The sequence below is a fragment of the Drosophila ficusphila genome, unplaced genomic scaffold (assembly GCF_018152265.1).
Source record: "Drosophila ficusphila isolate 14025-0441.05 unplaced genomic scaffold, ASM1815226v1 contig_787, whole genome shotgun sequence".
Lineage (NCBI taxonomy): Eukaryota > Metazoa > Arthropoda > Insecta > Diptera > Drosophilidae > Drosophila > Drosophila ficusphila.
The window spans coordinates 373,536-399,903 of NW_025064732.1; the positions used below are offsets into that span (position 1 = coordinate 373,536).

The following is a 26,368-nucleotide window of genomic DNA, read 5'->3' on the forward strand; positions in this document are numbered from 1 at the left end:
GATTGAAAGCCCTTTAAATACTCTTGCCGATTCTCAATAAAAACTCGTGTTTCCAATCGACTGCTTTATCAAATACCAAAAAATCCATCCAGCCTATTATCTTGGTAAGCATGTATGATTTTTCTAATCACTTATTAATCCACTGATGTAATGAACCAGAAATTTCCAGGTGAATTTCATTCAATCTTTATTTCTCTATAAATAATACAAAGTAGATAAACATTTTTAAAATGTAATACATTTTACTAACCAACCCTATTTAAATATATTGAGGTTTTGCTTTTAATTTACAACAAATTTTCCAAGTTTTTAGCAATAGGGAATATTTCTTTTGCAGAGTAAAACAGTAATTATTATTAAACTCATTTAGCTAATTTATCGATTGACGTTGTTTCCTTTTCTGATACGAGGCGTTGACAATATGTGGAACTTAGCAATTTGTGGACCCCAAGTAAATATTTTGCAAAGTTCCAGGTAAAGTTTAAACATTTGGAAAAAATCACAATTAATGACGACAATTTTGAAGTAGTAAATGGTATGAATCACATTCTCTGATAAGTGAAATAGTGAATTGTTGTGATAAAGCTTTTTCCAAAACAGGATGGTTTTTAAGTTTCATTTTAACAGTATTCAATAGTTTATTCAATAGCTTAACATCAGCTTGTTTGGAAACCTTTTGAGATAGTTTAAGTTTTACATAACAGCAACTTGACGGTTTTGATTTTCAGTAGTGAGAATCCGATTCTTCGAGTAAGGCTCTAATTTCCTTCTGCTTATTGTTTGCTAAATTTTCATTGCATTCCACAAGAAGGTCTGGTATATCCACTACGAGGTATTCAATTGAAAAACGCAACCTTTTTGTAAACAATTTTCTTTGATTTCGTTTTAAAGTAATCAGAAAACACGCAAACTACCGATCAATGGCCAATTTTATCGCGAAAAAAAATCGTTCCTACTTGTCAGGCAATTCTCACAAAATCAATCTAAAGGTCAATTTAAGAATGTTCCGTCTGAAATTGACTTTCAATAAGGGGGCAAATTTAATTTACACGGCAAAGAGGAAGCTGTTTACAATAAATGCCGACGACACTTTCGGGTTCTTGTTACCGGCCAATGGCAAGGTCAATAAAGGGGTAACGAACCAAACACTCTTTTTTTATTATTTAAGATTGGGGTGTGATGAATTAAATGGGATGGCTATGCAAATTGCAGCGGAATGTACGTTTGTAATCGATACTGGGCGTTTATTAGGCGCACAAATTGATCCCATTTTAGTAGCGAAAATTTAGTTTTTAGAGAGTCAATTGTTTAGTCAATGTCAATAGGGTGTAAAGTATTGTTTATCCCTTTTTAAAGTATACCGTAGTTTATAGTTACCGTCATTTATAGTTATTGCTTATTACCCAAATGAGTAATGTTATATCTTACTTTACTACTTATATATTCATTAAATTTTTAATAGGAGATTTTTTAGTTTGTATAGTATATAAAAAGTTTCATTACAAGCCGGATTTAGGCATTAAAAACGATCTGTTTCAGTACGATTATTGCTTAAACACCTATTTCTAATCTCAGTTGAGAAGCATTCTCAGGCAGACATAATTAAATAACAATTAGCTGTTTAGAGTGCATAATCGCTCTCACCATTGGATTAGATAAAACCGGGACCGAACCCACTTTGCTTATCGCTCTGCTGGCAATTCTGGCCCCAATAATGTAGGTCAGCTGGAATTTCGGGAATCCAGTTCTGCGTGAATTTCGGAGCTTTTGGGTGGCACTTGCTAATGGATCTCTTAATTGGCCGACCTCCGTGGCTCCAAGTTCAGTGCTGGTCAATGGGGACAGATGGCGTTGTGATCTGGCGATACGGCTGTCAATATCAGCGATAAAGTGTCGGTGGCTAAACGGTTCCCATCGCCGGGAGGGCGGCACTTGTTATTCGACACTCTTTTGGGAGGCGGGTGTGAGTGCTCCACATTATTTTAAATTGAATTTGGTGGCGATGTCTCGCTGTAAGGCTATAAAGCTATAAAGCTATAAAGCATGATACGCCAGTGGTCAGTGGATCCAATTCCCGTTAGGCAAGCACCGAATGAGTCTGGCGATCGTCTGCCGACTGCAATCGAGCGATCCACTAATTCCGATCGGGTTACGATTCCACTACGATTCCATTACGATTCTATTCCGATCTGGCAGTCAGTCTGCCGTTTGAAGTGCTTGAGTGCGCGTGCCAACTTGAATCGCTTGCGAAAGTAACCCCCCAAACCAATTTCGATCCAGACCCTCCGAAAACCCCTTCGAGATCGCTTTTCAAGATCAGCGTGGAGATCCCCAACGCTCCTGACTCGTTTTCAATCGCTTCAACTCTCTCTCTCTCTATCTCTGTCACTATCTCTATCTCTATCTCTCTGGCGGGTTTCGTGTGAGTCGTAAACATAACTCAAAAGCGCTGGCGAAGTCAGTAGCCGGCTACACGCGACTCGGTTCGGAAGTCTCCACCGCTGACAATCATTAATTCCTCACCCCTTCCCCCACAAAAAAAATTCGCGATAAGGGTGTGCACAACCTTTCAAATAAAACAAGTTAAATAAGTTAAGGAGGGAGTGCAAAAAAAACCATATGAAATGCAACTTTTCGACGACTTTTGCAAAAGCTTCAACAAGGAATTGCAACGGGCGAATTTCGGTTTCGCCTACAATCGCGTCCATTTGTTCTACAGATCTCAGGTGAGGGCAGTTTTCCCCGTAATTATTGTCTAAATACAGCAGACTTTATCGGTGCTGTAACAGCTCAGGTTGTGTCATACGAGAAGTGCAAACAGCAGTAGCGAAAATAAGTGGAAACATTGTAGTGACTGTCATTAGTGTTTGCTGCAAACTTTAGGCCTTCGTGTGAGATCATATGGGGCACGTGTTTCTTATGTACGAAAATCCGAGGGGTTAGCGAAGCCATAACTGTGTGAACTAAGAACATTTGGGGTAGTATTTAACTGCTAAAAGCTTTGGAATAGTTTCGGAAAGTTATGGTTTTCTGTGGACAACATCGCACACCTTTGTGGCCAACAATCTAAGTAGATAAGTGCAATTAAAAATAATTTGATAAGAAAGACAGCAGTAGAAGTGCGTTTTAAGGAGTGAACTGTTAAAAATTCCATAATTACAATATAACTCAACGCAATCCAGAAACCTGAAAGCCAAATTAAAGCTGAGCTCTACAGGTCATTCAACGCAACGTCTGTCGTCTGCCGTCCATTAGGAATACAACACAAAAAAAAGAGGGGAAAGTGGATTATATACTGAAAGCTAATTAGAATGTTCTCAACAAAAAAGCGAAGTACACGAAGAACATTAAATGTTTGGTGGGAGCCCTGCTTACATGCGAGCAATGTTAATTAATTCCAATTTAATTAGCACAGCCAAACTAAAAGCTGCTCTCTATTCAAAGTTTTACTATTCTAAACAAATATCACACGGAAAGCATAACAATAGAAACTAACATATGTACATATGTACACATAAAGAAGTATTATTTGTGAATTAAAGTTGTAAAAAATGGTTGTTTACCAGAGTTAATACACACCTCTTACTTTATGTGGATAAAAATATTTTGGGGGACGCCATGAAGATAACAACTTTGATAAGAAAGTCTTAGTTAACAACCCTCTTTTTACGTTTCATTCTGCGTATAAACCAGCAAATTAAACAACTAATTTCAAATCATCGGCAGCATATCAACATGAGTCATTTCAAAAATAAACGAAAGCATTTCGCCCCCAAAAATTGGCCAACTAAGCATTGAAAAGTTCTTGGAAACCTGGAAATTTATTGGAACTATTTCACATTAGTAATCAAATCAAAACAGGAACTGGAATTTAGTTTTGGCGCATGCCATAAATTTGTTAGCGAGACCTTATCACACGTCAAACATGCCCTTAAAAATCCATGGAGGACCGCATCATCTATCAAATCTATCAAAACTGTTTTATTTCCGCGATAGTTAAGTTCAAAACAAACAAATTTAAATGCACGCGAAAATAAAGAATTTGATACGAAGGCAATATTATTTAGACAGGCCCTAATTCTGACTACGTCATTGGGAGTGATAAGCACTGAATCGTGATTTCTGCTGTCATTAGCATATAGTATTTTCGTTTTCGTTAATTTTTGCGGCCAGAGGTGTGGAATGATTTAATTGAAAAATTACATAAGCTATAGATCGTTGTAAAAGGGTCAGACAGGCGACATCGATAAGGATTAATGGAAAATTTTCAATAAAATGCAGTAAAAACAACAATGTATATAAATGAATATAATTTAAGTTGTAGTACCACAATATTTTATTTCACTATTTTAATTTAATTTTCTTTTTTTGCAGTGGCAAAAGGATGAAATCAACACAACATACTTACTATATCGTTGGATATGGGCCCTATTTTTCCTGGGCACCTACATTATGTGCATGATTGTTCAGTTTTGCGGTGGAAAGTTCTTCATCTACATGACCAACTGGGGATTTGGCCTCTGCACTCTCACCTTGTTGATCTCCGCCGTACAAGTCACCTGTTGGCACTTCGATTGGAGGAATACACGGAGTCTGGTACAGGAATCCGCCCACAAAGCCGAAACCTCAAGGGGTCTGAAAATATACTGGTGGCTCTACAATATGACACTTTCGCTGGCTTTGATTATATCAACAGTTTACTGGGTGTTTCTCCATGGAAAAATGAGTGAGTCTAGAAATAAGTTTATTTTAAATTTAAATTAGATTTTAATTAATGAATACCTTTTTGTTGCAGATAAGCCCATGCGATATCCTGCTATTAGCATAATTACCCACGGTCTAAATTCCGTGATGATGCTGATTGATTTCCTGGTTGTGGCATTTCCTCTCAGGATCCTTCACATGGTTTACGGAATGAGTTTGGCGATCTTTTTCTTCTGCTTCACCCTGATTTACCACTTATGCGGGGGTACAGACGAGTAAGTACAGAATAATACCAGCATGATTCGCAATTTAGTAACGATCACCTTTATAATGATCCTGCAGATTCGACAATCCCTATGTGTATCCCATTCTGGACTGGAACAATCCGAAGCGCTGTCTGGTGACCTTTGTGGGCATCTTTGTGCTTATTATTTGCTACTGGCTGCTGCTCTTCGGAGTCTACAAGCTGAAGAGGATGTTTAATAGGGCCTTCAGTGTGGTCTGGACTCCCCATGCTGTGGGTCTGATATGAGGGAATTAAACGTTTAGTCAAAGACACCACAGATATATAATATCACCTCATTATCACCCGCACATATTCCCAGTTCTATAAGCATCACCAGCATTAAGTAAGCCCCACTTCCATTCAAAACTGAATCACAAAAGTTGACAATTAGGGGAGTCACACAGGTCCACACACATTCGCATGCATTTATTTATATCTAGTATTTTGTATTGTAAGTTTTAATCGCCTGGTTCCTTAACTTTCAATTGGTTTAATTAAGTTAACAATTAAGCGTTAACGTTGTTACTACATTTATGGATTAAATACCATAAATATGAGAATTGTTGAAATACTTTAGTTAATTTTATTATCACGAGAATTATGGAAGTAAATAAACGCTGTATAAAAATATATAGAGAGCTTATAAAACAAGAATCGAAATAAATGAAAATGTATATAACAAAGTTATTTGATTTTATAAACGTTTTAGTGTGGTTAAGTTTTAAACACTCGAAATGTTAAAAATGTTCTTTTTTAATTTTATTTTATCTTTTTGCACGTATTCTTTAACATTTTTGAGCAGAATCAAAATCTTGCCGTAAAGTGGAACAACTTCAAATACACGAGAAATTGGGTAACCAGAGTACTTCGTTTTTCCTTTACCTTTTTAACCCAATTCCAAAACTTTTATTCTTTCTCAACAAAACGGTGACTGAATACTTTTCTTTGAAACGTTGCAATTAGATTACAAATCCAGTTTCTACAAAAAAACCGTGCTAAGTTCTCGCTTTAATTATGAAATTTTGTCGAATCATTAAGACTTTAGCAAGAGCGAAGTTCTCTTTTCTTTTTACCAACTGTACCCGCAGGTAAAGTCTTCTACTTTTGTTTGCCCACAAACATTTGCCAAAAAAACACACACACAAACGCAGAATGAGGTGAGCGGGTAATTAAGCACAAAGTCGATAAAAGAGGAGGGCAGAAAACACAGCTAAAAGCATCCATCGTTTCTTTATGTGCCTTATGGTTCTGCCAATATCCAAGCACTGAGAAAAGATATTGCTCTGCCAAAAACAATTTGTATTTGTTCGGTACTTACTAAGGGATCTCATTCATGGTATACCAAGAACTTATTTTAAAGTCTTGTGAATTTTAAAAACAATGAAATGCATGTTTTTAGCTCATCAATGTTTACTAGTTCCAAATTACGTATGTTTAAAATAATTTTTCAATGAAATCAAAAAACAACAAAAATTGTTGGATGCTGATAACCAAAAAATGGGACGTCGTTGATGACTAAGTCGATTTTTGGGAAAACACAATTTTAGAGCATAATCTCATTATTCATACTAGGCAATATTATGTTTTTTCAGTGCTCGTGCAAAAAAACACTTTCTTTGTATTTAGGTCTGTTTTCATAATATAATGACTTTTCAAAAGTAGGGGAGCATGGGGCATTGTCGACAGTGGGGTAAAGTCGACACCCGTTCTTAAAAAAAAACTATAAATCATATCGACGTAATTTTTTTACCGAATGTAGATCCTAAGAGCCCCACATTACCAACGAAGTTTGGTGGCATTCTGAGTTATGGAAAATTTGTTATTACGCCACATGTGTTTTTGGCACACAAAAGTAAAATTTTCCGATCGTGTGAAGTTTGGTTTTTTGAGAATTGTGCATTGCGAAGAGTTATCAAGGTATGTTGGCTTTATTCAGTAGAGTTCACAGAAGATATAAATGACACTCGTCATAAAATTTTGTTAAGTTATCATGATTTTTATGTAACTTGTTTGCAAAAATGTCGTGTGGGGCATTGTCGACACTATGTATGTGGGGTAAAGTCGACACCGACATTAAAGCGGGTTTGCCTTTGTGTACTGAACAAAATTGAATGCGTTGAAGAATTTTGATCAACTTTGCCATGTTTGCCACCCAATGGTACGCAATTATAAAAGGAAAACGGTTCCCGTAAGCGTGGAAAATATCAAAACGGCCATCCACGCAGTACGATCGGAAGGCTTAGCTGCAAAAAAGGCAGCTGAAAAGTAAAACATTCCCCGAGGAACATTAATTGATTGGCTGAAAAGGAAGTGATGGGTAGATGGCTGTATTTTGTAAACATTTTACTTATTGACGAATAAATATTGATACCTTATGATTTTGTGTTCATTTTCTTCGAGTTTCAGGTATGTGTCGACTTTGCCCCAGGGGGGTGTCGACTTTACCCCACGATTTTTCAATTTCTGAATTTGACAACACTTCAGATTTTTGGTTACCACACTCACCCCCTTGACAATAGACCAAAAAACTTTTTGAATGTTATTAGCCAGATCTTTTTCGAATACAACGATATGCATTACATTATCAAAAAATATATTTTCACTATGAAAAAACGACTTTGAAAAAAAGTGTCGACAATGCCCCATGCTCCCCTACCTACTTTCATTAAAAAATACATAAGGTAACACCTGGTTATTTTTCGCTGTGCAATTGCTCTCTCACTTCTCAACTATAAAACACATGTGCAAACACACCTGGCTGCGTCGACGTCGACTTCGGCGTCGCAGCAGCCGCGTCTGCGCTTACGATATTACGTATTCGTGCCGAAGTGCTGCGACTCTAGCAAACCGAAAAGCAAGCTACGATCATTTGTTATTCTTCGTGTTGAGTCCGTTAACGTTCGGTTTTTAACAGAGTTTGGAAACATTTTTTTCTTACATTTGCAGCCCAGCGACAGAGGCCTAGTTTATGGGCGAGACGGGGGAAGTTCTGTAAAACAGAGTCGATATTATGTTAAGCTTATTTCTTTTAAGAAATTCTCTAAGCCAACCACTTGGCCAAAAATCATAAATTAGAAAACAAAACTCACTTCTTGTAATACGATAGGCTATTTCAAGCAGCATGCACCGCATAAGGGTTAGACAACTCACTCTGTTGCTGTTTCTTTCTCATGAAGGTATTGTTAACGGACTGACTGACCGACGAGATGCCTTATACCTATTCTACCATGGCTCCAGTAAACCGAAAATAAAGCTACGATCATTTGTAGTTTTGATTTTAATTCTTTTCCTCGATGTGAACAGTCGTGATTTGCGCTCCGCTCTCCGATTTATTTGTTTGGTGCGTTACTTACTATTATTATTTTTATTTGTAGTGCTCTTTCTTTGGTTCTGGCGCATCGGTGCGTGAATGTGAAGTGATCGGTTGGTGTAATACTCGAACAGACTACAAATGCATGGCACAATAAACAAACAAACTCGAAATGGCTTGATACCGTTATGCAAAGTTGTTGTTGCTGTTGCTGTTGCTGTGGTGACCCAAATAGAAATTACCAACCGGGCCAAAAAATAAAAGACAATTCAGACAGCCAATTCGCGTTTTAATCCGCAAACTACATAGCGAAAAACAAATTGATGAAATACGTAAAGTGTTTTTCTTGGTCAAACAAAACTTGAAAAAACAAAACCACAAAAACTGTTCATATTTCATTGAGGAATTCTTAAAGCCAAACTCAAACACAAAAAAAAGAGAAACAGGTTTCCTACAAAACAAAAAAAATAATAGTGTGTGCCTAGTTTATTAATGTTGTTTCGCAAATGCCTAATTCCTCGCAAAGATGTTTTATTAATTATTTCGCAAGCAAAATGTTTACACACAAACAAAAATTATCTGAAATAAGAAATATTCCTCGAAAAATGTTTCCATGTTAACTAAATAAATAGGTTTCAAGTGTAACGCCAAAAAGTTCTATAAAAGTTTAAGCTTTTTTTATTATTTTGGTGTGATGTGAAAGTAAAATAAAATCTTTTAGAGGTCTCTTTTGGTTCAAGGCCCTGCCAAATTTCAAGAGTGTGTTTATAGTTCTTGTTCGATGTGGTTCATGTAAATTTCGGTTCTTAAATGTACATATATTCTGGCAGAGATTCTACTTTTGTGACTTAAGTTTCGCATACATATTGGCTCATTGGATTTTACGGTACGCTTGAAATTTTAGGCACGTCCCCAAAAAAACGTTAATGAAAAATCCAACTAAGTGAACGATTATAAGTTTCCTGTTTACCAAATAGCAACGATCCCAAGGAGCGGCAAATCAAGTTTGGATTTAACGCTTTTCATACTCTAATGCGCTTGCAATTAGTTTAAGGTGAGTTCAGCTATGTAAAATCTGCAAAAAGCGGTTTAAATACACATCTTTAATGTTGGCTAATTGACTCGTGTTTATTAGCAAACTAGTTTGTAGGCATTTTTTCTGTGGCTTACTTAGCTGCAGTTACGATAAGTAGAAAATATAGGCCAGTTTAGATTTGCTTATATTTATATTCCCACATCGATTATTCATTTATTAGCACATAAATAATTTTTTGCTTCCGCTTGGAAATTGAAAACGCTAATTAGTTTTTTACACCTTCTGTTGAAAAACTGACCTCGTTCAATTCGATTATGGAAATTAGTTCGCAAACTGACTTCGTTTCACAGCTGAAAGGTGTCTAATTGCAGTTACGTAAAATATTAGAATATAAGAACTAAAAGGTTCAACCAATTCCAAGCGTTCTAAAGATAAAACGTTATTTACCTTTTTAATCATAAGCTACAAAAATGAGCAAAAACACATTTTTATTGTTTGCGATTTGACACACTCTACAGTTAACAACCGCAGACTAATAATATAATTCGCTTCATTCGCCAATCAAGTACTACCAATTGGCTAATTAGCGTCTTAAAGTGGTTGATAAAAAACTTAAGAATTTTAATGACAATTTTCGATTGGTTTTCGGTTCAAACTTTGGACATCCACTTGAAGTCATTTGAAAGTTTTTCGGCTATGCTTTTGACATTAACATAAGAGATGCTTTCAATGGCGTTGAACTCTTTTGATTTCACTTTCTATTAAAAAAATTGAAAAGATTTTGGCCGCTGAATAGACGACGTGTCTTATCTAATCGACAAGTGGATCTTGATGAGGGAGTAGTTAATGTCCGAATCTAAAGTCTTCAACTTGCCATTCACTCGAGTGGTTTGACGGCATTCGAGACTTAAAATTATTTACACAGCTTGTAAAGGTCAACGAGTTTTATTTTAAGGTTCAATGTGGTACAACGTCAAGAGCCATAAACCTATATATCATTCGTCTACAGTGCGTTTCGTAGTTGAAGGGCTTAAGCCGGTTATGACTCAAAAAATGGGATGATTTCTACTTAAGTCGTCATCAGTTTTGATATATCCGTTTAGTATGCGTCAATTTCCTTAAATACTCTTAGTAATAATTAAATTAAGAGTGAAGAAGAAAAATAAACACATTTCATTGATAATAAAAAAAAGACTTTAGTGAGGTTTCACAAAATGTGTTCAGTAGCCTTATTGTTTCGACACGCACTGTAAACATAATTATGTTGAAGGTAGTTTTTGGCGTCTTTTGTTGACGAAAATGTAGCACAAGCGACAGCCGAAAAAGCGTGTAAATAAAATGCACACTAAAAAGACTCCAAAGTGTCTTGGCCACCAAGGTGGATGGTTAGGAGTTTGTTAACTGAATTAGCCGCCCTTCTTGCCTCGTTTTTTGCTGTTGAAAAGTTTCATTAGCGTGCCATTCGTGCAAGTTCAGGGACAATGAACATCGCACTCGAAAAATGTTTATTTCAGAGTATTACTCTGAAGAAGTAATTAAAACTTAGACGGTTATGGCGCGATGTTTGTTTAAGCCGACGCAATTGCCGTGAAAAATATAAGTGAATACAACTTTAGAGCTTCAGCCGGTAGACTAAACATAAAACGCTTTAATGATTGCTGAAGCAAAGGTTCTATTGTTATTTGCCTGAATGTTTAACCACAACAAGCTTATTTATGTGTTATTGCCTCATTATATCTTTTAAGAGATACTCTACTCAAGCAGCACGTAATATCTTATCAGGAATGCCGGGGGTTTCAAGGTAATCGGAAGAAAAACAATGATGTTTTATCTAGTCATAACACACTACTGCAGATTGTTGTAAATTTGCATCAGAGATTAAGTTCTATAGCTCAAGCTGCGATTCTGTTTTTCATTCTCCTTCAATGTTCGACCTTTGTGGGCTAATTAATATAGTTATTGCATAACTTTATATTTTTATTTTCGCAATTAACGGTCGCGAATGACAGGCAATACAATAAACCGCCGAGGGTCTCTGTTTGTTACCCTGGTGAAGCGAATAATTATTCACTGACTATACAATAATAGTGCGCTCGACGAAGCGAATGAACTGTGTGGTAAATTGATCCATAAATGATGCTTCCCCCACTAACCACTTCGTATAATTATATGAATAGTCTGCCATACAATGGACCCATTATTAGCACGATTAAGCTGTCTACTAGGCCCAAAGCCATTGCAACTTGTGTTTCGCACTTTGCACATTAGTTGCTAACCTTTTTGGGTCAGACTCAACGGGTTGCGCATGCTCAATCTGAAAAACTAGGGAAACTTAACACAGCTTTATGGTTATGGTGATGTGGAGAAACTTAAAAGATAAAACTCAAGCAAACCCGAGGTTAAGGGTCAAATGTTAAATACCTTCTTCAGATTTGTTTCAGGTAATTTAATTTTAATGAATGTTAAGTATTCACATAGTCCTTGGACTAAAATTTAAAAACAATAATTCAAGACAATGTGGATTGTCAAAACCGAAATGTTGGCCGGACCGAATCAATCACTAAAAGAAAACGTCAATTTAGGGTTCCATGCCGCCAGATTCAGCGTCGATCTTGTGATCATTGTAAATGGGTTGCAACAATTCGCGGGCAGCCTCGTGATCAGCTTTTCCCAGAGCCTGCGATCTTCCATAGAGCTTGATGTACTTCTTCTCCTTGTCGTGGACCAGGTAGCCACCACCCAATCCCTGGGTGCACAGGCCCATCGCCTCGGCCTCCTTTTTCAACTCATCATAGACATCAACTGAGGAGTTAAAAGAAATAAATGAGTATATCCTTGTTATAAGAATTAACTTTAAACGTACGATGGTACTTGGCCTTGGAATGACTGCGAATCACTTGCTTGGCACTGCCCATTTCCCCGTGAATGTAAACGTGGGCCATCATGTACTTGGACTTTCCACTTTCCACTTTGGCAACAGGAAAAGCCACCAAACTCCGCATCGGCTTATCGCAATAGAGTCTAGCCACTAGCCCGAAAAATATGCATTGCAAAATAGGTTTAACAATTCGTTAATTGGCAATCCACTCACTCTGCATCATTGGTCGCCAGACGGGCTTTAGAAATTTTCCAGCAATCTCCATTGAAAAGACTTTTTACAAATAATAGATGTTGAAATATAAACTATTTGTAAACTTGATGTCGACGACACTGAGACTGAACAATGAGTAACCTAAACCCACAAACAATGCCAATGAGTTAGATATAAATGTTTACTAAGGTTTGGAAATGAAAAGATTCTTTGTTTGCGAAGGTTGTTCTTTCCAAAATCAAAACACTGAAAACCAAATTGTACTTGTATAGATTTTTCATGAAAATTAAATTTACTTCTTTTAACTTTACTAAATAAACCATTTTTCTTTTCAATTACAGCAAACCAGCAAACAGCTTAAAACAACTGCGCAGAGAATGGCAACACAAATTCGAATTTCGATTGCCTAGTCGTGTTGTGAATCCCAGTTGCGTGAATCGACTGCTTACGTAGAACAACCTATTAAGTAACAACCAGATTCTTATCGGATCGGAAAAATAAAACAACGAGATGAGCAAGTTACATGTGATTGTGCATCCCGTGAAGAAGGAGTTCCAGCGGAAAAGCTGCGGATTCGACCATGATACGCCCGATGATTTTGTCAAGTCACAGGTAAGGAATTAAACGTGAGGATGGGTCAGTTTAAATAGTTCAACGAAACATCGACGACAAATAGCCGCGTCCTTGGGCCCACGATGAAAACGCCTCCGTTCGACACGCACCTGAGCAGGTGTGTTTGTATTTATTTTGCACTTGGGCGGCGGGTCAATGTACATGGTGGGCACTTTAAACTGTAGGCTAGTCATTAGGTTTGGCTATAGGGGAATTCTAGAGATAAATGTGGGTAAAGGTCTTAGAAATAAAAACTCATACTTAAAGACATATTAAAACTTGAGAACAATAAAGTGACAGCTTTACTTACTTTTACAACCCAATTTCTTTAAAGTAAAAAGTGGAGTTAAAGCGGTAATTTACTTTTCACTCCACTTAGCTAATATCTTATTTAGGTTGTATTTAATTTCTTACTTTTTTTATTCACCCAAAAAACCTGCCAATTTGTTCATAAGCCCTAACCGAATCGAATCTCTTTGCCAGCAGTAAAAGACATTGGGCGTTTTACCACTTTGTAATGGTCTTACCTTGAGCATATTTAATGACTTCTTTTATTCACAGTATCAATAGATAGGGGGCATGTTTGGATACAAATATATATGCACAAACTGATATATATGACAGTATAGTCCGACTTGTGTACACCGATTGCTCTTGCATTGTAAATTACTGTATTGAAATATTCATAAGCAGCAAGCCGTTACAAACTGGACGACCAGTCAAGAAAGCAATACTTTAAACATGCGACAGGTCCAATAAACTGGCCCTCAGGGTTATCGTGCCCTTTAACCTTTCTAGGGTAAAATTTGGTAAAGCTTCGCTGCACAACTGCCTTATGGAAAATATGATCTAACAAGCTGCAGTTAACACGTTATTATAAAAGCGAAATACTTATTATAGTTCTCAAACAGTTGTTACAAATAAATTTAAAATTCAAACAACCTATTATAAATTCAAATGAATATTACGAATAACAATGACCTACTGGTTACATCAAATCCATTGTTAGAAATAAAAGTTATCTACCTACTTTTGTTTATTAAAATATTAATATTTTAATTATATAAATTTATTTTAGTGGCAGTCGTGTACGAAGAGTATGGCGTATTTGTTTTATCGCTGGTTCATGGCTCTGTTTTTTGTAATCGTGGTAATTATCTCGATGTGGCCAGAATCGGATGATGAGTCGAGTTATTGGTTGTACTTTATCTACATGACCAACTGGGGAATATGGATGTGCATGCTAACGAACGTGTTGGGTGCAATTCTAGTCACTATTTGGCATTATCATCCAGAATATGCGGGTAAGTCTTACGTGAAAATGTAATAAGTACCAATTAGAAAGCTAAAACGTATTATTATTTTCTAGATAAACTCCTTAATATAAAGAGTTCCTTCAGCTATTTTCGGTTGTATTGGGGAATGCACATCATAACACTGGTTCTATCAATTGTAATCACAATCATCTATTGGTCAATTCTTTACGATGGTGGGTTCGTTTTTGGTAATAATCACCTGAATATCAATGACTGGTTTGCATTTCCTTTAGCCAACGAAAGCGCTTTGGACGCCACGAATGTACTCACTCATGCATTCAACTCGATTTGCATGTTCATCGATCTGTGGATTGTGGCACATCCGATGAGGTTGCTGCATATATTTCTGCCAGTTTTATTCGGAGTTGTGTTCGCTGTATTTTCATATATCTACCACCTGTGCGGCGGCATTAACAAGTAAGTTACAAATTGATTACTGTAATGAATCAGCAATAAATATCCCGTGATTGTTTTAATAGGAAAGGGAAGCCCTACATCTATCATGTGATTGACTGGAGCAAGCCAGAAAATGCCTTTGTCACGGTTGTTGGCGTACTACTCCTATCCTGTTGCATCTACGTCCTGCTTTTTGTGTTCTTCAAACTCCGATCATTCCTTTATCGACGCTGTAAAAATGCAAACTTTGTTCTGCCCACCAGTTCGAAATCGAATGGTCAAACCAATGGACTGGATGACAAGTCCGGAAATGGAATTCAACACTCGCCCTCTCGCATTTCAATGGTTTTGGGCAACTTTACAGGCTATGAAAATCAGGCTTTTTCGCCCACTGGTGAACTCCCGAATAAAAGCTAATACTTCGAACTATTTAGACTATTTAGCATTTAGAGAAATTAATTTGTAGAATTTACAACCAGTGATATTATATTTTATTGTTTTGTGTTAAGTAAATAAATTCGTTCTGTGTAGAGTTGTTGGTGAACGGCTCCTTGAAAATAATTCCCGGTCTAATCATCATCATCAGAATTGCGAGTGTCCTTCAAGGGAATCAATATTGATACTCAAACAAAAAAACAAGCTTAAGAATTCTGATTAAAAATTCAAATAGTTAAAAGTAAGAAGAGAAAAACATGAAAGTGCCCAATAGCCTTCGGGTTTTTTCGATTCGATTGACACGCCTGCCTTTGGGAACTTTACAGTTGACAATAAAGAATTTATAACCGCCCATAGAAGGATGTAATGTAGAAGTACAGATGCACTTAAAAAAACGGAAGGCCAATTAACATTTTTATTCTGGCTGGGTGCGAGATGTGTAAATATTTTACTCAAGCCCCTAATCGCCTTTGAATGACCACATTAGCCCAAATAGGCCCAGAAGGCCAGTGCTTTTGGGCCAATAAACCCGCAAGGGCAGGTTTAATTCTAATAGTGGTACAGCTATTTATAAATGCTGGCGAATGTCAAGAGATTTACAGTGTGAGTTACATCCAAGTATATAAACTAGATTACTTTATTTGTAATAAGGAACTGAGAATAAAATAACACTATGAAAGGTTTATTTTAAAAAATAATTTAGTAAATGCATCAATCAATTAAAGGAATGGTTTCTCTGTGGTTCTTACTGCAATCTTAAGCTTGTTTTAAAATTTTGTAGGTTCCTTTAAATATTACAAAGTAGATAATTAAAAAAAGAAATTAATAATAATATATTTATTAAATTAATTTGAATTCAGAGGCTTAAGTAATCAACTTTTTTCAATTTATGAATTATAATTGTCTTTCACTGGCAATTTTCTTTTATTCAGTTTATTGCACTATATTTATCTTTGTCCTCACCTTAAATAAAGTATTTACAACACTTATTTGGAGGCATATATAATTCTACGGCGAGGCAATTTCATGTTTTCCCATCCTGGAGCCCATTTAACGCCGACAAAGAGGCTCCTTAGCCAGTGTCCTTAATCACAGATGTTCGATTCGAGTTGCTTAACCCTAAGTTGGCCGCGCCCGTCCGCAATTGTATACACAGGTTGGCCAAAACGCGTAGCCTTAATTAAGCTTGAAAAGGGGATTTAATAACCAAAGGACCCGCCCAGAGGGTCCAAGGACGAGCACGAGACACGAGCTGTTCCTTCCTTTTTTTTTCTTTTTTTCTACCATTGTTTTGGTTGCGAAGGATTGACTTCACGCATAAGTTTGTGGCCCAAACCCAGTGGGTCCCATTTTCCTGGTCAGGTGTGGGTGTCAATGTCAACCAGTTGGGTTCTGTTTCTGGTCATTTTGGTTGTACGTTGTTGTGCGCCGTGTTGTTATCTTTGTTGTTGCCGTCCTTGTGTCGACGGCACATGACATGTCACAAATTCCAACAAATTAGGCGTCGCATCTGTGCTTGTCCATGGATCGATATGAGACCAATTTGATCGATATGAAGTTTCCTTGAGCTTTGAACTTCTTTACATGTCCTTGGCCAGCCTATTCAACCTGTAACCCCATCTCCCCACCTTTCTCAAACCGGTGACAACTTCAAAAAACCCAATGGCATTGAATTGAATATTAATCAAACACATTTTGAAAATTTTGACAGCTGTCCACGCTTGGCGTCTCGTCCGTATCATTGAACTGCAACTAGAAGCGAACTGAATAATTAACTCCAATTAATAGTGTGAAATATTAATTGAATGCTCGCCCACTGCACATCAGACAGCCCAGTGTTCCAATTCCCATCTATTGCTCGGAAAATCCAACCCTCTCCGGATTTATCAATTTGGACTCCTTGTCATTGTCATTGTGTGGCGGCATGATTGCGCAATTTCTCCGCCATCAGGCTCACGAAAGTGATTTAGAATGAACACATACCTTATGCCAGACTCATGATAGGTGAACACTTTGCAACGTAACAAGGGGTATTAGACTAGGATCAGATTAAAATTCGTTAGAAATAAAATACTTCATTTGATAAAATATATTGAAGTTTAGGATTAAAAACATGGATATTTAGTTCATAAATAAATCGAATAATTAATGTATGATAATTACATAGACATTCAAAATTCTTCTCATTTTTTATTTTAAATTTTTTAACATTTTTTTTTTTTAGCGATTTTTGTCTGACTATTTATAATTCAAATAAATTTAGTTATATATAAATGTTATTTATTATTTTCTTTTTAAATTTTATTTTCATATAAATGTTTTTTTCTTTTTTCATAACTTGGTAACTATTTTTTGAGGCCTCACAGCTCAATGTGTGCCCTCTTAACCTGAACAGCTGCAAGTCAGAGGATTTATTTACACCTATGAAGACTGAAACCAGGCTGACAACAACAAACAACATGGACGACAGGACACCAGCACGCCAGCACTGACAACGAAAACCGGGAAAGCGTTTTAAAAACCAATTCACATACGCGAGACTGGGCTCACACACACGTTAGAGTTGGCTAACACACACACACACACATACACGAAGGATGTATGAGAAACGCACCGCTGGCTCCAGGACACAGGACACTTTGTTTGGAGCGCATAAACAAATGGCGGCCCATGAATGACACGGACATGTGAGGTGGCCTCTGGGTGGGTTAGAGGATTGTGGGTGGGTTAGAGGATTGTGGGTGGGTGGATTGAGGTGTTCTAAGGTCGTGCGTGAAACTTCCAGCGGGCAAGGAAATCCCGACCGCCGCCATAGAACAAAAGGGCCGCCCACGCTCAACTGGAAGTGCAGTTAGTAGCTAACATAGCTGGTACGAATCCGGCTGGAACTCATAAAGTATTCATTAATTGGAAAAGTGACCAGGGGAATCGGGCGCTCGTAGAGGTAAAAACCGAGTCAGTTGTCAATTTTGAGACTCAGTTTCGCTTCGGACGCTCGTCGAGACGTACGTGCTCGGTTTGCATTGGTTTGGTTTGTTGAACCCTTCGGAAATCCTGGCCAAATCGTCGGCACTCGCGACTAATGCAGGAATCAAAACACCAAAACCGGCAACGTCATGTAGTTCGTGGTGGTGCGTGTTGCCGACGATAAAACGCGAGAACAAGTATCCCAGAGATACCAATAATAAACGTACACATTTTTATAATATACCCGTACACATTGGCCGAATTCCATTAACTGGTAGCCATGGACAGACGCAGTTTCAGAGTGCAAAACATTTGTGGAATTTTACCAATTTTAACCGCAGAAAACTCCTTTTGAAGAGCTCGTTTTATACATTTTTTTCCATTCGAAAGTTGAGTGACTGAGTGGGCTCGTTGGTGTGTGTGTGTGTGTGTACGTGTGTGTGGGTGCAGTAGGGAAAACACAATTGCGAAAATTCAGCTATACTGGCCACCGAATGGATAATGGGTATTTGTTTAGACACAGGTGAGTAATGCCCCGCATGCAGGAGATTCGTAATCAAAGATTAGCACTGCCTCTCCACGGCCAAAAAGATAATAAAAAGAACCCTAATGAGTCGCGTGGGTTGGACACGCCAGGGGATTACAATACAGAATGTTTCGTTACGAATCTCGAGAGTTGCTCCTAAAGTTGAAGAATATCTTTTAGCTGATCGCTGAAAGTAAGAGAAATTTTTAATGCATACTTTTAGGAACAAAAGTTTCATAGGTACTTCATATCATCAAAAACACATTTTATTTTCCAGAATACAGATTTCGCAGATAATTACAAAAATATTGTTAGTAACAAGTATCCTAAGATTAACTCATTGAACCCACCATTTTGATCATTGATTTTCCTATAGTAGCAAAATATTATAAAATATTTTCTTTAGTTAGCATTCTGCAAATATCAGCTATTACTTACCTAGAGCTCCCTAGCGGAATTTAAAATCCCGGTGACACATTCAATTGACCACAATTCAAAGGGCAGTTTCAATTGAAATTACTGCAATCAGTTGCTTTGAAATTAATTTCAAAAACCATTATCTGTGACAAAACGGTTTGCCAATCGCCATACACGAATATATATATTATTTGTACAGAACGTTACATCAAAATCGAGACCTTGCCCAACGCTGTAATTTGTATCGGAACTCGGATCCTTTGGCCTCCATGGCTGCCAGGTCCTTGGACATGTTCGTTGACCACCAAAGCTAATACACATAAATCCGTCGCCCCAAAAACAAAAAGGAAACACAAAAAAAACACAGAACTGAAAAGGGAAACCCCGCGTGGAAAAGGGATAGCAACAATAACAAAACATGTCAATTAAATAAAACTGCAGGAAAATCAATAAAAATGAACAAGACCGAACTGGTTTTCCGGTTTGACCAATCCAGGGGTAAATGGTAAAAGTGGGTGGCCACTATATCTAAGGGTATAAAATCGCTATATAGAATCGCCATGCCACAGCTGATTTTCCATGAATGAATTCAGCGGTGACGCCATTCTGTACTCAATACGGTTGCCATACAATTAAATAATTGTTAAACATGTTTTAATGATGTGGTTCGCGATTTGTTTCGATCCTTTGCCTTCCTCGTTCCTCGTTGAGTGCGTGGGCCTCTGTCACTAATTCCCTACTCCTGGCAAATTGCTTCCGGCCCCGACGAAGGCTGGCTAATGGCTAATGCCAACTTGGCACGTTACCAACGCCCTTGCCCCAAGCCGTTCCGCATTTCCCCTCCGTTCGCTAACTTGCCAACACATCCGGTTTCCGGCTGAAAAATTACTGCGCTTTAACCGAGGGTCAACTGTTGCTCCCACACGCAAATAAAAAATGGAGTTCGCCACTGAATGCAAATTAGGTTTTTTCCTTACATATTCTGAAGTGGTTTTTAATGTAAAAAATTATCTCTTTTGTATTTATAGGAGATCTCCTTGCTCAAAGTTCCATTCTCTTAATTAAATAGAAGTTAATTTGCTTTTTAAAAATTATAAAATTCGTGCAGATATGCATTTCTCATTGTTCTCGATTGCCAAAGATAAGAATATTTATGCCACTTGCTGAATGATAAATATTCTGAAATAAAAAGGAAATAAATTGTTGTTTATAAATAGTAATAAAATATGATCACATATACTTATTAAATAAATTTAAACATTTTTTAGATGCCAGCGCGGCACAAGATACCGGCGAACAAGGCAACGATTGGAGTCTTACGCGGAATCGAAATGGCCAAAATGCTGGCGATTTGGACACAGCTGCGGCGGCAGGAGGCTTGGGTTCTACCAATGTCGGCGCTATCGATATGCAAAATGCTGGAAAAATCAAATTCGATCCGCCCAAAGTGCCAGTGATATTTGTTTTAGGCGGCCCCGGTAGTGGCAAGGTCACCCATTGCGACACCTTCATGCAGGAGCGACGCGGAGTAACGCACATCAATATGATGGATCTGCTGCAGCAATATGCAATGGGCAATGGTAAAATATATATATAAAAAAATAATCCAAAAAAATCCATATTACTATGTACTTATTTAATGATTGGTATTAAATATTCAACCAATTTTCTATTGCAGACATGCAGGACTTTTCGCAACTATCGTCGAAAACAGTCACCGAAGTGCTGATGTTGGAAATGAAAATGGCTCCAGCTGCCAAAGCATACCTAATATCGGGATATCCACGTTCAATGCGCGACGTAGTCGAGTATTCTGAGAAGGTAATTTTCCAAACTAGCCACCATATACTATATACTCGTCTATATTGGTTATGAAGCCATTTCTGTTGCGACACACTTTATTTGCCCGGTAAATTGCCGCTGAACTATTTGAACTAATTAACTGGCAAATGGGTCGCCGACAGTATGTTTATTCGGCCATAATTCCCATGGATTTACAGTGAGGCTCACATCCGTCGTCGTATTATATATGCAAGTGCTAATTGGACGGACTTGGAACAAGCGGCACTTAGGGAGTTCCGAACGCCCAATCACGTACACATGGCGTTAACTATATGTAAAGTCCTATCATTGCATAAGTGGCACAAATTTGATTAGCTAAAGTCTCTACCACACAATTAAAGGCCATAAATAAAAAGCAATCTTGTTTGATTAAATTAATTTTTTTCATTTACTTTCAGATTCAAGTCGTGAATGGCGTGATACTAATATCCTGGCGTCAGTCGGTTTTACAGAAGCAAATCGATTATGGAGCCAAATTAGGTCATGTAGTACTCTCCTTAGCCAAAATGGAATTGGAAAATTTCTTTAAAAATGTGATGCCAGTCGCCGATTATTTTGATCAGAGCGACATGTTGTTGGCCGTGAGTATTTAATGATTGTTTCAAACTGCGAAAAAAAAAAAAAACTTTCTAAACAAAATGTTTAGATCATATATTTATTATTATTTTGATATATATATTTATTCTATTAAAATCAAACCAATTATTGCATCGCGAACTTAAAAAGTAATTGTTATTTTTATCTTGCAAAATCGTACCAGATGATATATTTTATTGGATTTTTGTTTCTTTTACAATATAGAACAAATTATAAATAAAATTATAATTGAAAACCTTGATCCTTGAATTAATTTTGTTGCTTTTTATTTTATAAACAGGTTAATGGCGAGCGTGCTCCCACAGAGGTGTACAAGGACTTTCGAACCGCAGTGCTCGACATACTGAGCACCCTCGAGAACCAAGAGGCCGTGATGAACGGAGTTACAGGTATGGGCAGAGGGATACATGATATACCCGGCAGTATAGTTAGCGTAGACACCGCACCAAGTCAAGCCCAACAAGCGACTCAAATTGCAGAAGACACCGCCGCGAACAGCGCCGAAACCACGGGCACCGTTTTGGCCAGAGACTTGGCCATCGAGCGGATAGAAGGTGGTCCGAATGGGGCCGTTAGTGCCTTGAAAACGGGCACCACCAGTGCCGATGACGATAGCGGTGTTGTGGTCACCCAGCAGCCAAAGTTGCGACCGGAAGTCGGAGGAGATGAGTCGGATTTGCCACCCATCATTTGGGTGATCGGCGGTCCGGGAAGCAATAAGGCCACACTCTGCTTAAAAGCAGTGGGACTCAATCCTGGCTGGGCTCACATCAGGTAAGCTTAAGTAGGATATTTCAAATAATTACTTAACTGAAATATATTTTTCTTCTAAGTGTCGGTCGGCTTTTGCGAAATATCACGGACTCTGCACCACGTGCCAATACGGAAAGCTTCGCCGTGAAGGAAGCTTTGGCCGCTGGGGATATGGCCCCGGAAAAATCGCTGAATCAGCTTCTGGAAACCAATCTGCGCCAGTTACGAGATAGAACTGGTATTATCATAGATGGCTATCCCAGAAACCTGCAGCAAGTCAAGTACTTCGAGAACAAGGTAAGATTTTTACAATGACATGAAAAGTAATAGGAAACAGAAAAGCAAGCTAGCTTCGGCAATTCGAAACTTATATGGGGGTTGTATTATAACAATTAAAAAAAATCGACCAACAAATTAAAAAATAACTGATTAAAATTGGAAAAGTTATGGACTGAGAATTAGAGAATTTTGGTCAATTTTCAGCAAACCCTTTTTTTAGAAATTTGGAAAGGGGTAGTATCATAAAAATTGAAAAAAAAATCGGGCAAAAAATAAAATATTAACTAATGATGCAGTTGGTAAGATAATTAAAATACAAACTTTTAAGGGTATTCCACTTCAAAATTTGATTAAAAGTAGAAAAGTTATGGACTTTCCATATAATATTTTTTTTACTTTTATGTATTTGAATTTCTTTATTTTTTTCAGTACAAGCAAGCACCTCCTATTATCCTCCTCGACTGCTCCAAGCTTCAGTTAGGAAGAGGACGTATAGACGACACGGTATCCTCGTTCCGCCGCCGTTTGGAGCTCTTTCGTGAGCAGACCCTCCCAATGCTCAAGATCCTGGATACCAGCAATCGCTTGCAGATTGTAAGTTGCTAGAATATCTTTAAAATAAATATAATATTTATGCTGTGTTCAATTCCCAGGTCGATGGAGACACGGATAGTCCGTCTGTGCAGCGTGAGTTCGAGCGCCTCATCCGGAGTCACATTCAAAGGCTTTTAAATAAAAGTGATGATGCAGATGATCCTTCTGCTCTCAACAACCAAATGATGCGCAATGAGCAAACGGATGCCATTCTGCATGATCTGGAGACTAATGTCCCAGGAGCCGTGCCCACAATTAGTCACCATGTGAGCATGATGAACGGACATCTGAAGAACCGGGGAAGTGCTTTGGGGAGTGGCAAGCACCAGGGTCAAATGATGAACGGACATATTCCCGGAAGACCCGGAACCGGAAACGTTGGCCAAACTGTTCCCGTCGATTTCCGGCACATGCTCGAGGAGGCCGAAAGATATCCAGTTGATTCGTACATGTAGATGGGTCAAAGGATCAAAGGATCAATGGAATAGTGCAGTCATATCTCAAAGTTTTATAGTTTTCTAATGGAAGTAGAGGATAAGCGTATTGTTAATGCTGGTTTGTTGAATTTTCAAAGGCGGTTCATGGGACCAATGCATAAATTAGTCCGGCTAGATTAAGAGTTAGAAGAATTCAATTCAACATTTTATTTCACTAGTCGAGTATCGAATTAGCATAAGAGTGCCTTTATTGCTGGCAGCAATTTAGTTAAGAGGTAGACATTAACTTGAACGAACTCAATAAAATTACAAAATCAGAGAACTAAATTTTAGCTTAATCGTAATAATCGTTCTAGTTCTCCTCCAGATATTTATATTTCATTTTTTTTTTTTTGAAGGTCTTCTTTTTCGAATCCGTAATTCTTCAGGTTTAATGCACATGCAAAACTTCTTAGCCGTAGCATCATCCACACAATAAGATTCGTTCTGATAGGAATTCAGCCGACTTATCCTATCCATATTCGTGGTCACAATATCATTGTTATCGTCACTAAAAACCGTTGAGCGAAATTTTGCGTTATTTGGCTTGGTTGTGAAGACAATTCGATATGTTTCCACTTGATCTGAAGCATCCACTTCATTTCCCAACTCATCGAAGTGCAGCTGTTGATCAGCCTTTATTACCTTATTTAACTTTAATCTATGACAATCCCCATCGACATTCAACAGTTTCAGATACCTATTCATCCGACTGACAGTGAACTTGGTGAGTCTTCTGATAAAATCAGTAATGCGAACAGATACGAATGGTCTACAAGTGCACCAGTGATCGGGAATTCCGGCATCTGAGCAACTTCGATTTTCGGGTAGAACTTCTAGAATAGATTGGCAGATTTCGCATTTAACAACTCGGATAAATCTCTTCCTAGGATGAATTTGCTCGATTAGCTGTCTAATGCCGAGATGTAGATCAAAATTGGAACTCAAACGGTTTCTGTTCAAATGCAGGGCATTTACCACCGAAGGATAACGCTTTCGATACCAAGGTGGCAAGTAAATGTGCAGCATGGGCTGTCGTTCCTCCAGAAATCCAGAATAGTGCTCCGCTAATGGACCATATCTTGAACCATGATCACTGAGGAGTATCACAATAGATCTATCAAATAATCCATACTCTTTAAACTGCTTCATGTAGTTTAAAAACATTCCATCCAAATTAGCACCTCCCCGAAAATCATCACGTGTAAAACTACTCGTCCAAAATAATCCAAAAAGAGGTTTTTGCTGCTCGAAAACAAAACGCTCTATAAGTTGCTTAGCGAAATCGAAAACGTAGGTAAAACTGTGCTTCCTGCCAACGCAATATTTGCAACCGAAGTACTCAACTGATTGAAGAACCTGTTCAATTACCATGAGAAAGGGTCGCAAATAGAAATCCACTGGGGGGCGTTTGAACCCCATTTTTAGATAGTTAAATGTGGAAATCGAAGACAAATCCTCAGCGTAGGCTGTCAAGTAACCCGCGTGGTGAAAGTGGTTCCATAAAAATATGAGACTGTCCAAACAGCCAGATTTTCTAACATCACAATACGATCGCCATTGTGAAGGAGTTCTTCCCGTAAGTACCGCCAATAAATTGGGAAGGGTATTGTCACCCACTTTGTTGTATCCTTCCATTTCGAACCATCCTTTCTGACGAACAAATTTCGAGGTGAGTGGCATGCTTTTATGGAAATTCATGCGGGACATACTATCGATCCCGAAGAGAAAGACACTGGGATACTTGATTCCTCTTCTGGCGTCATTCACCTCGTTGCGATTCTTTGGATGCTGGACAAATGCAAAGGCGTCTTTTTGCAGAACTCGCGACTTGTTCGCCAACTCATGACACTCGACTATTACCCCGAGAAAATGGTTGGGTACAATCCAATCCTGGTGGAAGTATTTCGGAGATTCAACGCTGGATAAATAAATATTAAAAAGATTTTTTATCTAAGCCATATCCACCAAATTAAAGTATTTCGATTATGTCAACATTTAGATATGTCTGCCACATTTTAAAAAAAACCCCCGAAATAGGAATATTTATCTTCAAAGAAGTTTAATATCTATTTTTATCTTATCATTTCTAAGAATTTACTTATTAATGATGCCTGAAAAAACGTCTGCACTTTTCTACAGATAACAGAAAAATATTACTTACTAAACAGAAGTATTCGGTCCTCCAGAAACAACCTCAATATATGTGCATCCAAAATCGGAATAATTTGCAAGGTGTTTCAAAGAAACTTCCATGTTCAAGTGCAGCATATAGTGCTTCTTATCCCGATCGTATTTTACACTGATCAAACTTGGCTCATCTGTACAGGCTTTGAACTTGAGGGGTTTCCACTCGGGAAATCCCTCTTTATAAGGATTTACCTTTGGCATCTTGCATTTCGGACCGAATACATAGAACCTTTCATCAAACTTTTTCGAAGGAAAGTCAGCAGTTTGTTCTTTATTATTACAAGTGATACGGGTTATGGTCTCTATATCTATTTGCCAGGTTTTATCTATTGTAATTTCTGTCGAATGTTTCCACTTTTGATTGGCGAGTATTAAAACCAAAAGCAGTCCGATGCATAAACAAAGTTTGCGATTATACCGAAACATTATAGTATTTTGTATAATTTTGTGAATCAATTTTGCTGGATAGAGCAAAAGTCACGTTGGTTTTAAAATTGAAAACAAAAAACTTTTTTAATTTTGAAAAATAATTAGTATTAGT

General features: G+C 37.7%; 5 protein-coding genes across 8 annotated transcripts; 3 read left to right on the forward strand and 2 right to left on the reverse strand.

Moving 5' to 3' along the window:
• Positions 1-2,195: 2,195 nt before the first annotated feature.
• On the forward strand, positions 2,196-5,673 carry LOC108102197 (protein rolling stone). The gene is made up of 4 exons (XM_017206903.2): positions 2,196-2,726; positions 4,375-4,726; positions 4,796-4,979; positions 5,047-5,673. Exons 1-4 carry the CDS (start codon positions 2,625-2,627, stop codon positions 5,234-5,236), a joined length of 828 nt encoding a protein of 275 aa, XP_017062392.1. The 5' UTR covers positions 2,196-2,624; the 3' UTR covers positions 5,237-5,673.
• Positions 5,674-8,279: 2,606 nt separating this feature from the next.
• Positions 8,280-15,312, forward strand: LOC108098741 (protein rolling stone). 3 transcript variants are annotated; one of them, XM_017201873.2, is made up of 7 exons: positions 8,280-8,330; positions 9,205-9,354; positions 12,769-13,039; positions 14,118-14,343; positions 14,409-14,528; positions 14,589-14,772; positions 14,835-15,312. In XM_017201873.2, exons 3-7 carry the CDS (start codon positions 12,938-12,940, stop codon positions 15,166-15,168), a joined length of 966 nt encoding a protein of 321 aa, XP_017057362.1. In that variant the 5' UTR covers positions 8,280-8,330; positions 9,205-9,354; positions 12,769-12,937; the 3' UTR covers positions 15,169-15,312. The 3 variants fall into 3 exon arrangements, with proteins under 3 accessions (XP_017057362.1, XP_017057365.1, XP_017057363.1); XM_017201874.2 differs by having other exon boundaries at positions 8,287-8,330; positions 9,131-9,354; XM_017201876.1 differs by lacking the exon at positions 9,205-9,354 and having other exon boundaries at positions 8,284-8,330.
• LOC108098742 (sex-regulated protein janus-B) lies at positions 11,768-12,565 on the reverse strand. The gene is made up of 3 exons (XM_017201877.2): positions 12,428-12,565; positions 12,200-12,364; positions 11,768-12,138 (listed from the first exon to the last, which is right to left on the reverse strand). Exons 1-3 carry the CDS (start codon positions 12,477-12,479, stop codon positions 11,915-11,917), a joined length of 441 nt encoding a protein of 146 aa, XP_017057366.1. The 5' UTR covers positions 12,480-12,565; the 3' UTR covers positions 11,768-11,914.
• A 3,064-nt stretch (positions 15,313-18,376) lies between the features above and the next one.
• On the forward strand, positions 18,377-23,616 carry LOC108098740 (adenylate kinase isoenzyme 5). Of its 2 annotated transcripts, XM_017201872.2 has the most exons (9): positions 18,377-18,676; positions 20,365-20,676; positions 20,775-20,917; positions 21,337-21,519; positions 21,816-21,924; positions 22,015-22,309; positions 22,369-22,585; positions 22,997-23,161; positions 23,221-23,616. In XM_017201872.2, exons 1-9 carry the CDS (start codon positions 18,655-18,657, stop codon positions 23,614-23,616), a joined length of 1,842 nt encoding a protein of 613 aa, XP_017057361.1. In that variant the 5' UTR covers positions 18,377-18,654. The 2 variants fall into 2 exon arrangements, with proteins under 2 accessions (XP_017057361.1, XP_017057360.1); XM_017201871.2 differs by having other exon boundaries at positions 21,816-22,309.
• Positions 23,617-23,964: 348 nt separating this feature from the next.
• Positions 23,965-26,293, reverse strand: LOC108098739. The gene is made up of 2 exons (XM_017201870.2): positions 25,802-26,293; positions 23,965-25,558 (listed from the first exon to the last, which is right to left on the reverse strand). Exons 1-2 carry the CDS (start codon positions 26,251-26,253, stop codon positions 23,977-23,979), a joined length of 2,034 nt encoding a protein of 677 aa, XP_017057359.2. The 5' UTR covers positions 26,254-26,293; the 3' UTR covers positions 23,965-23,976.
• Between the last annotated feature and the right edge of the window lie 75 nt (positions 26,294-26,368).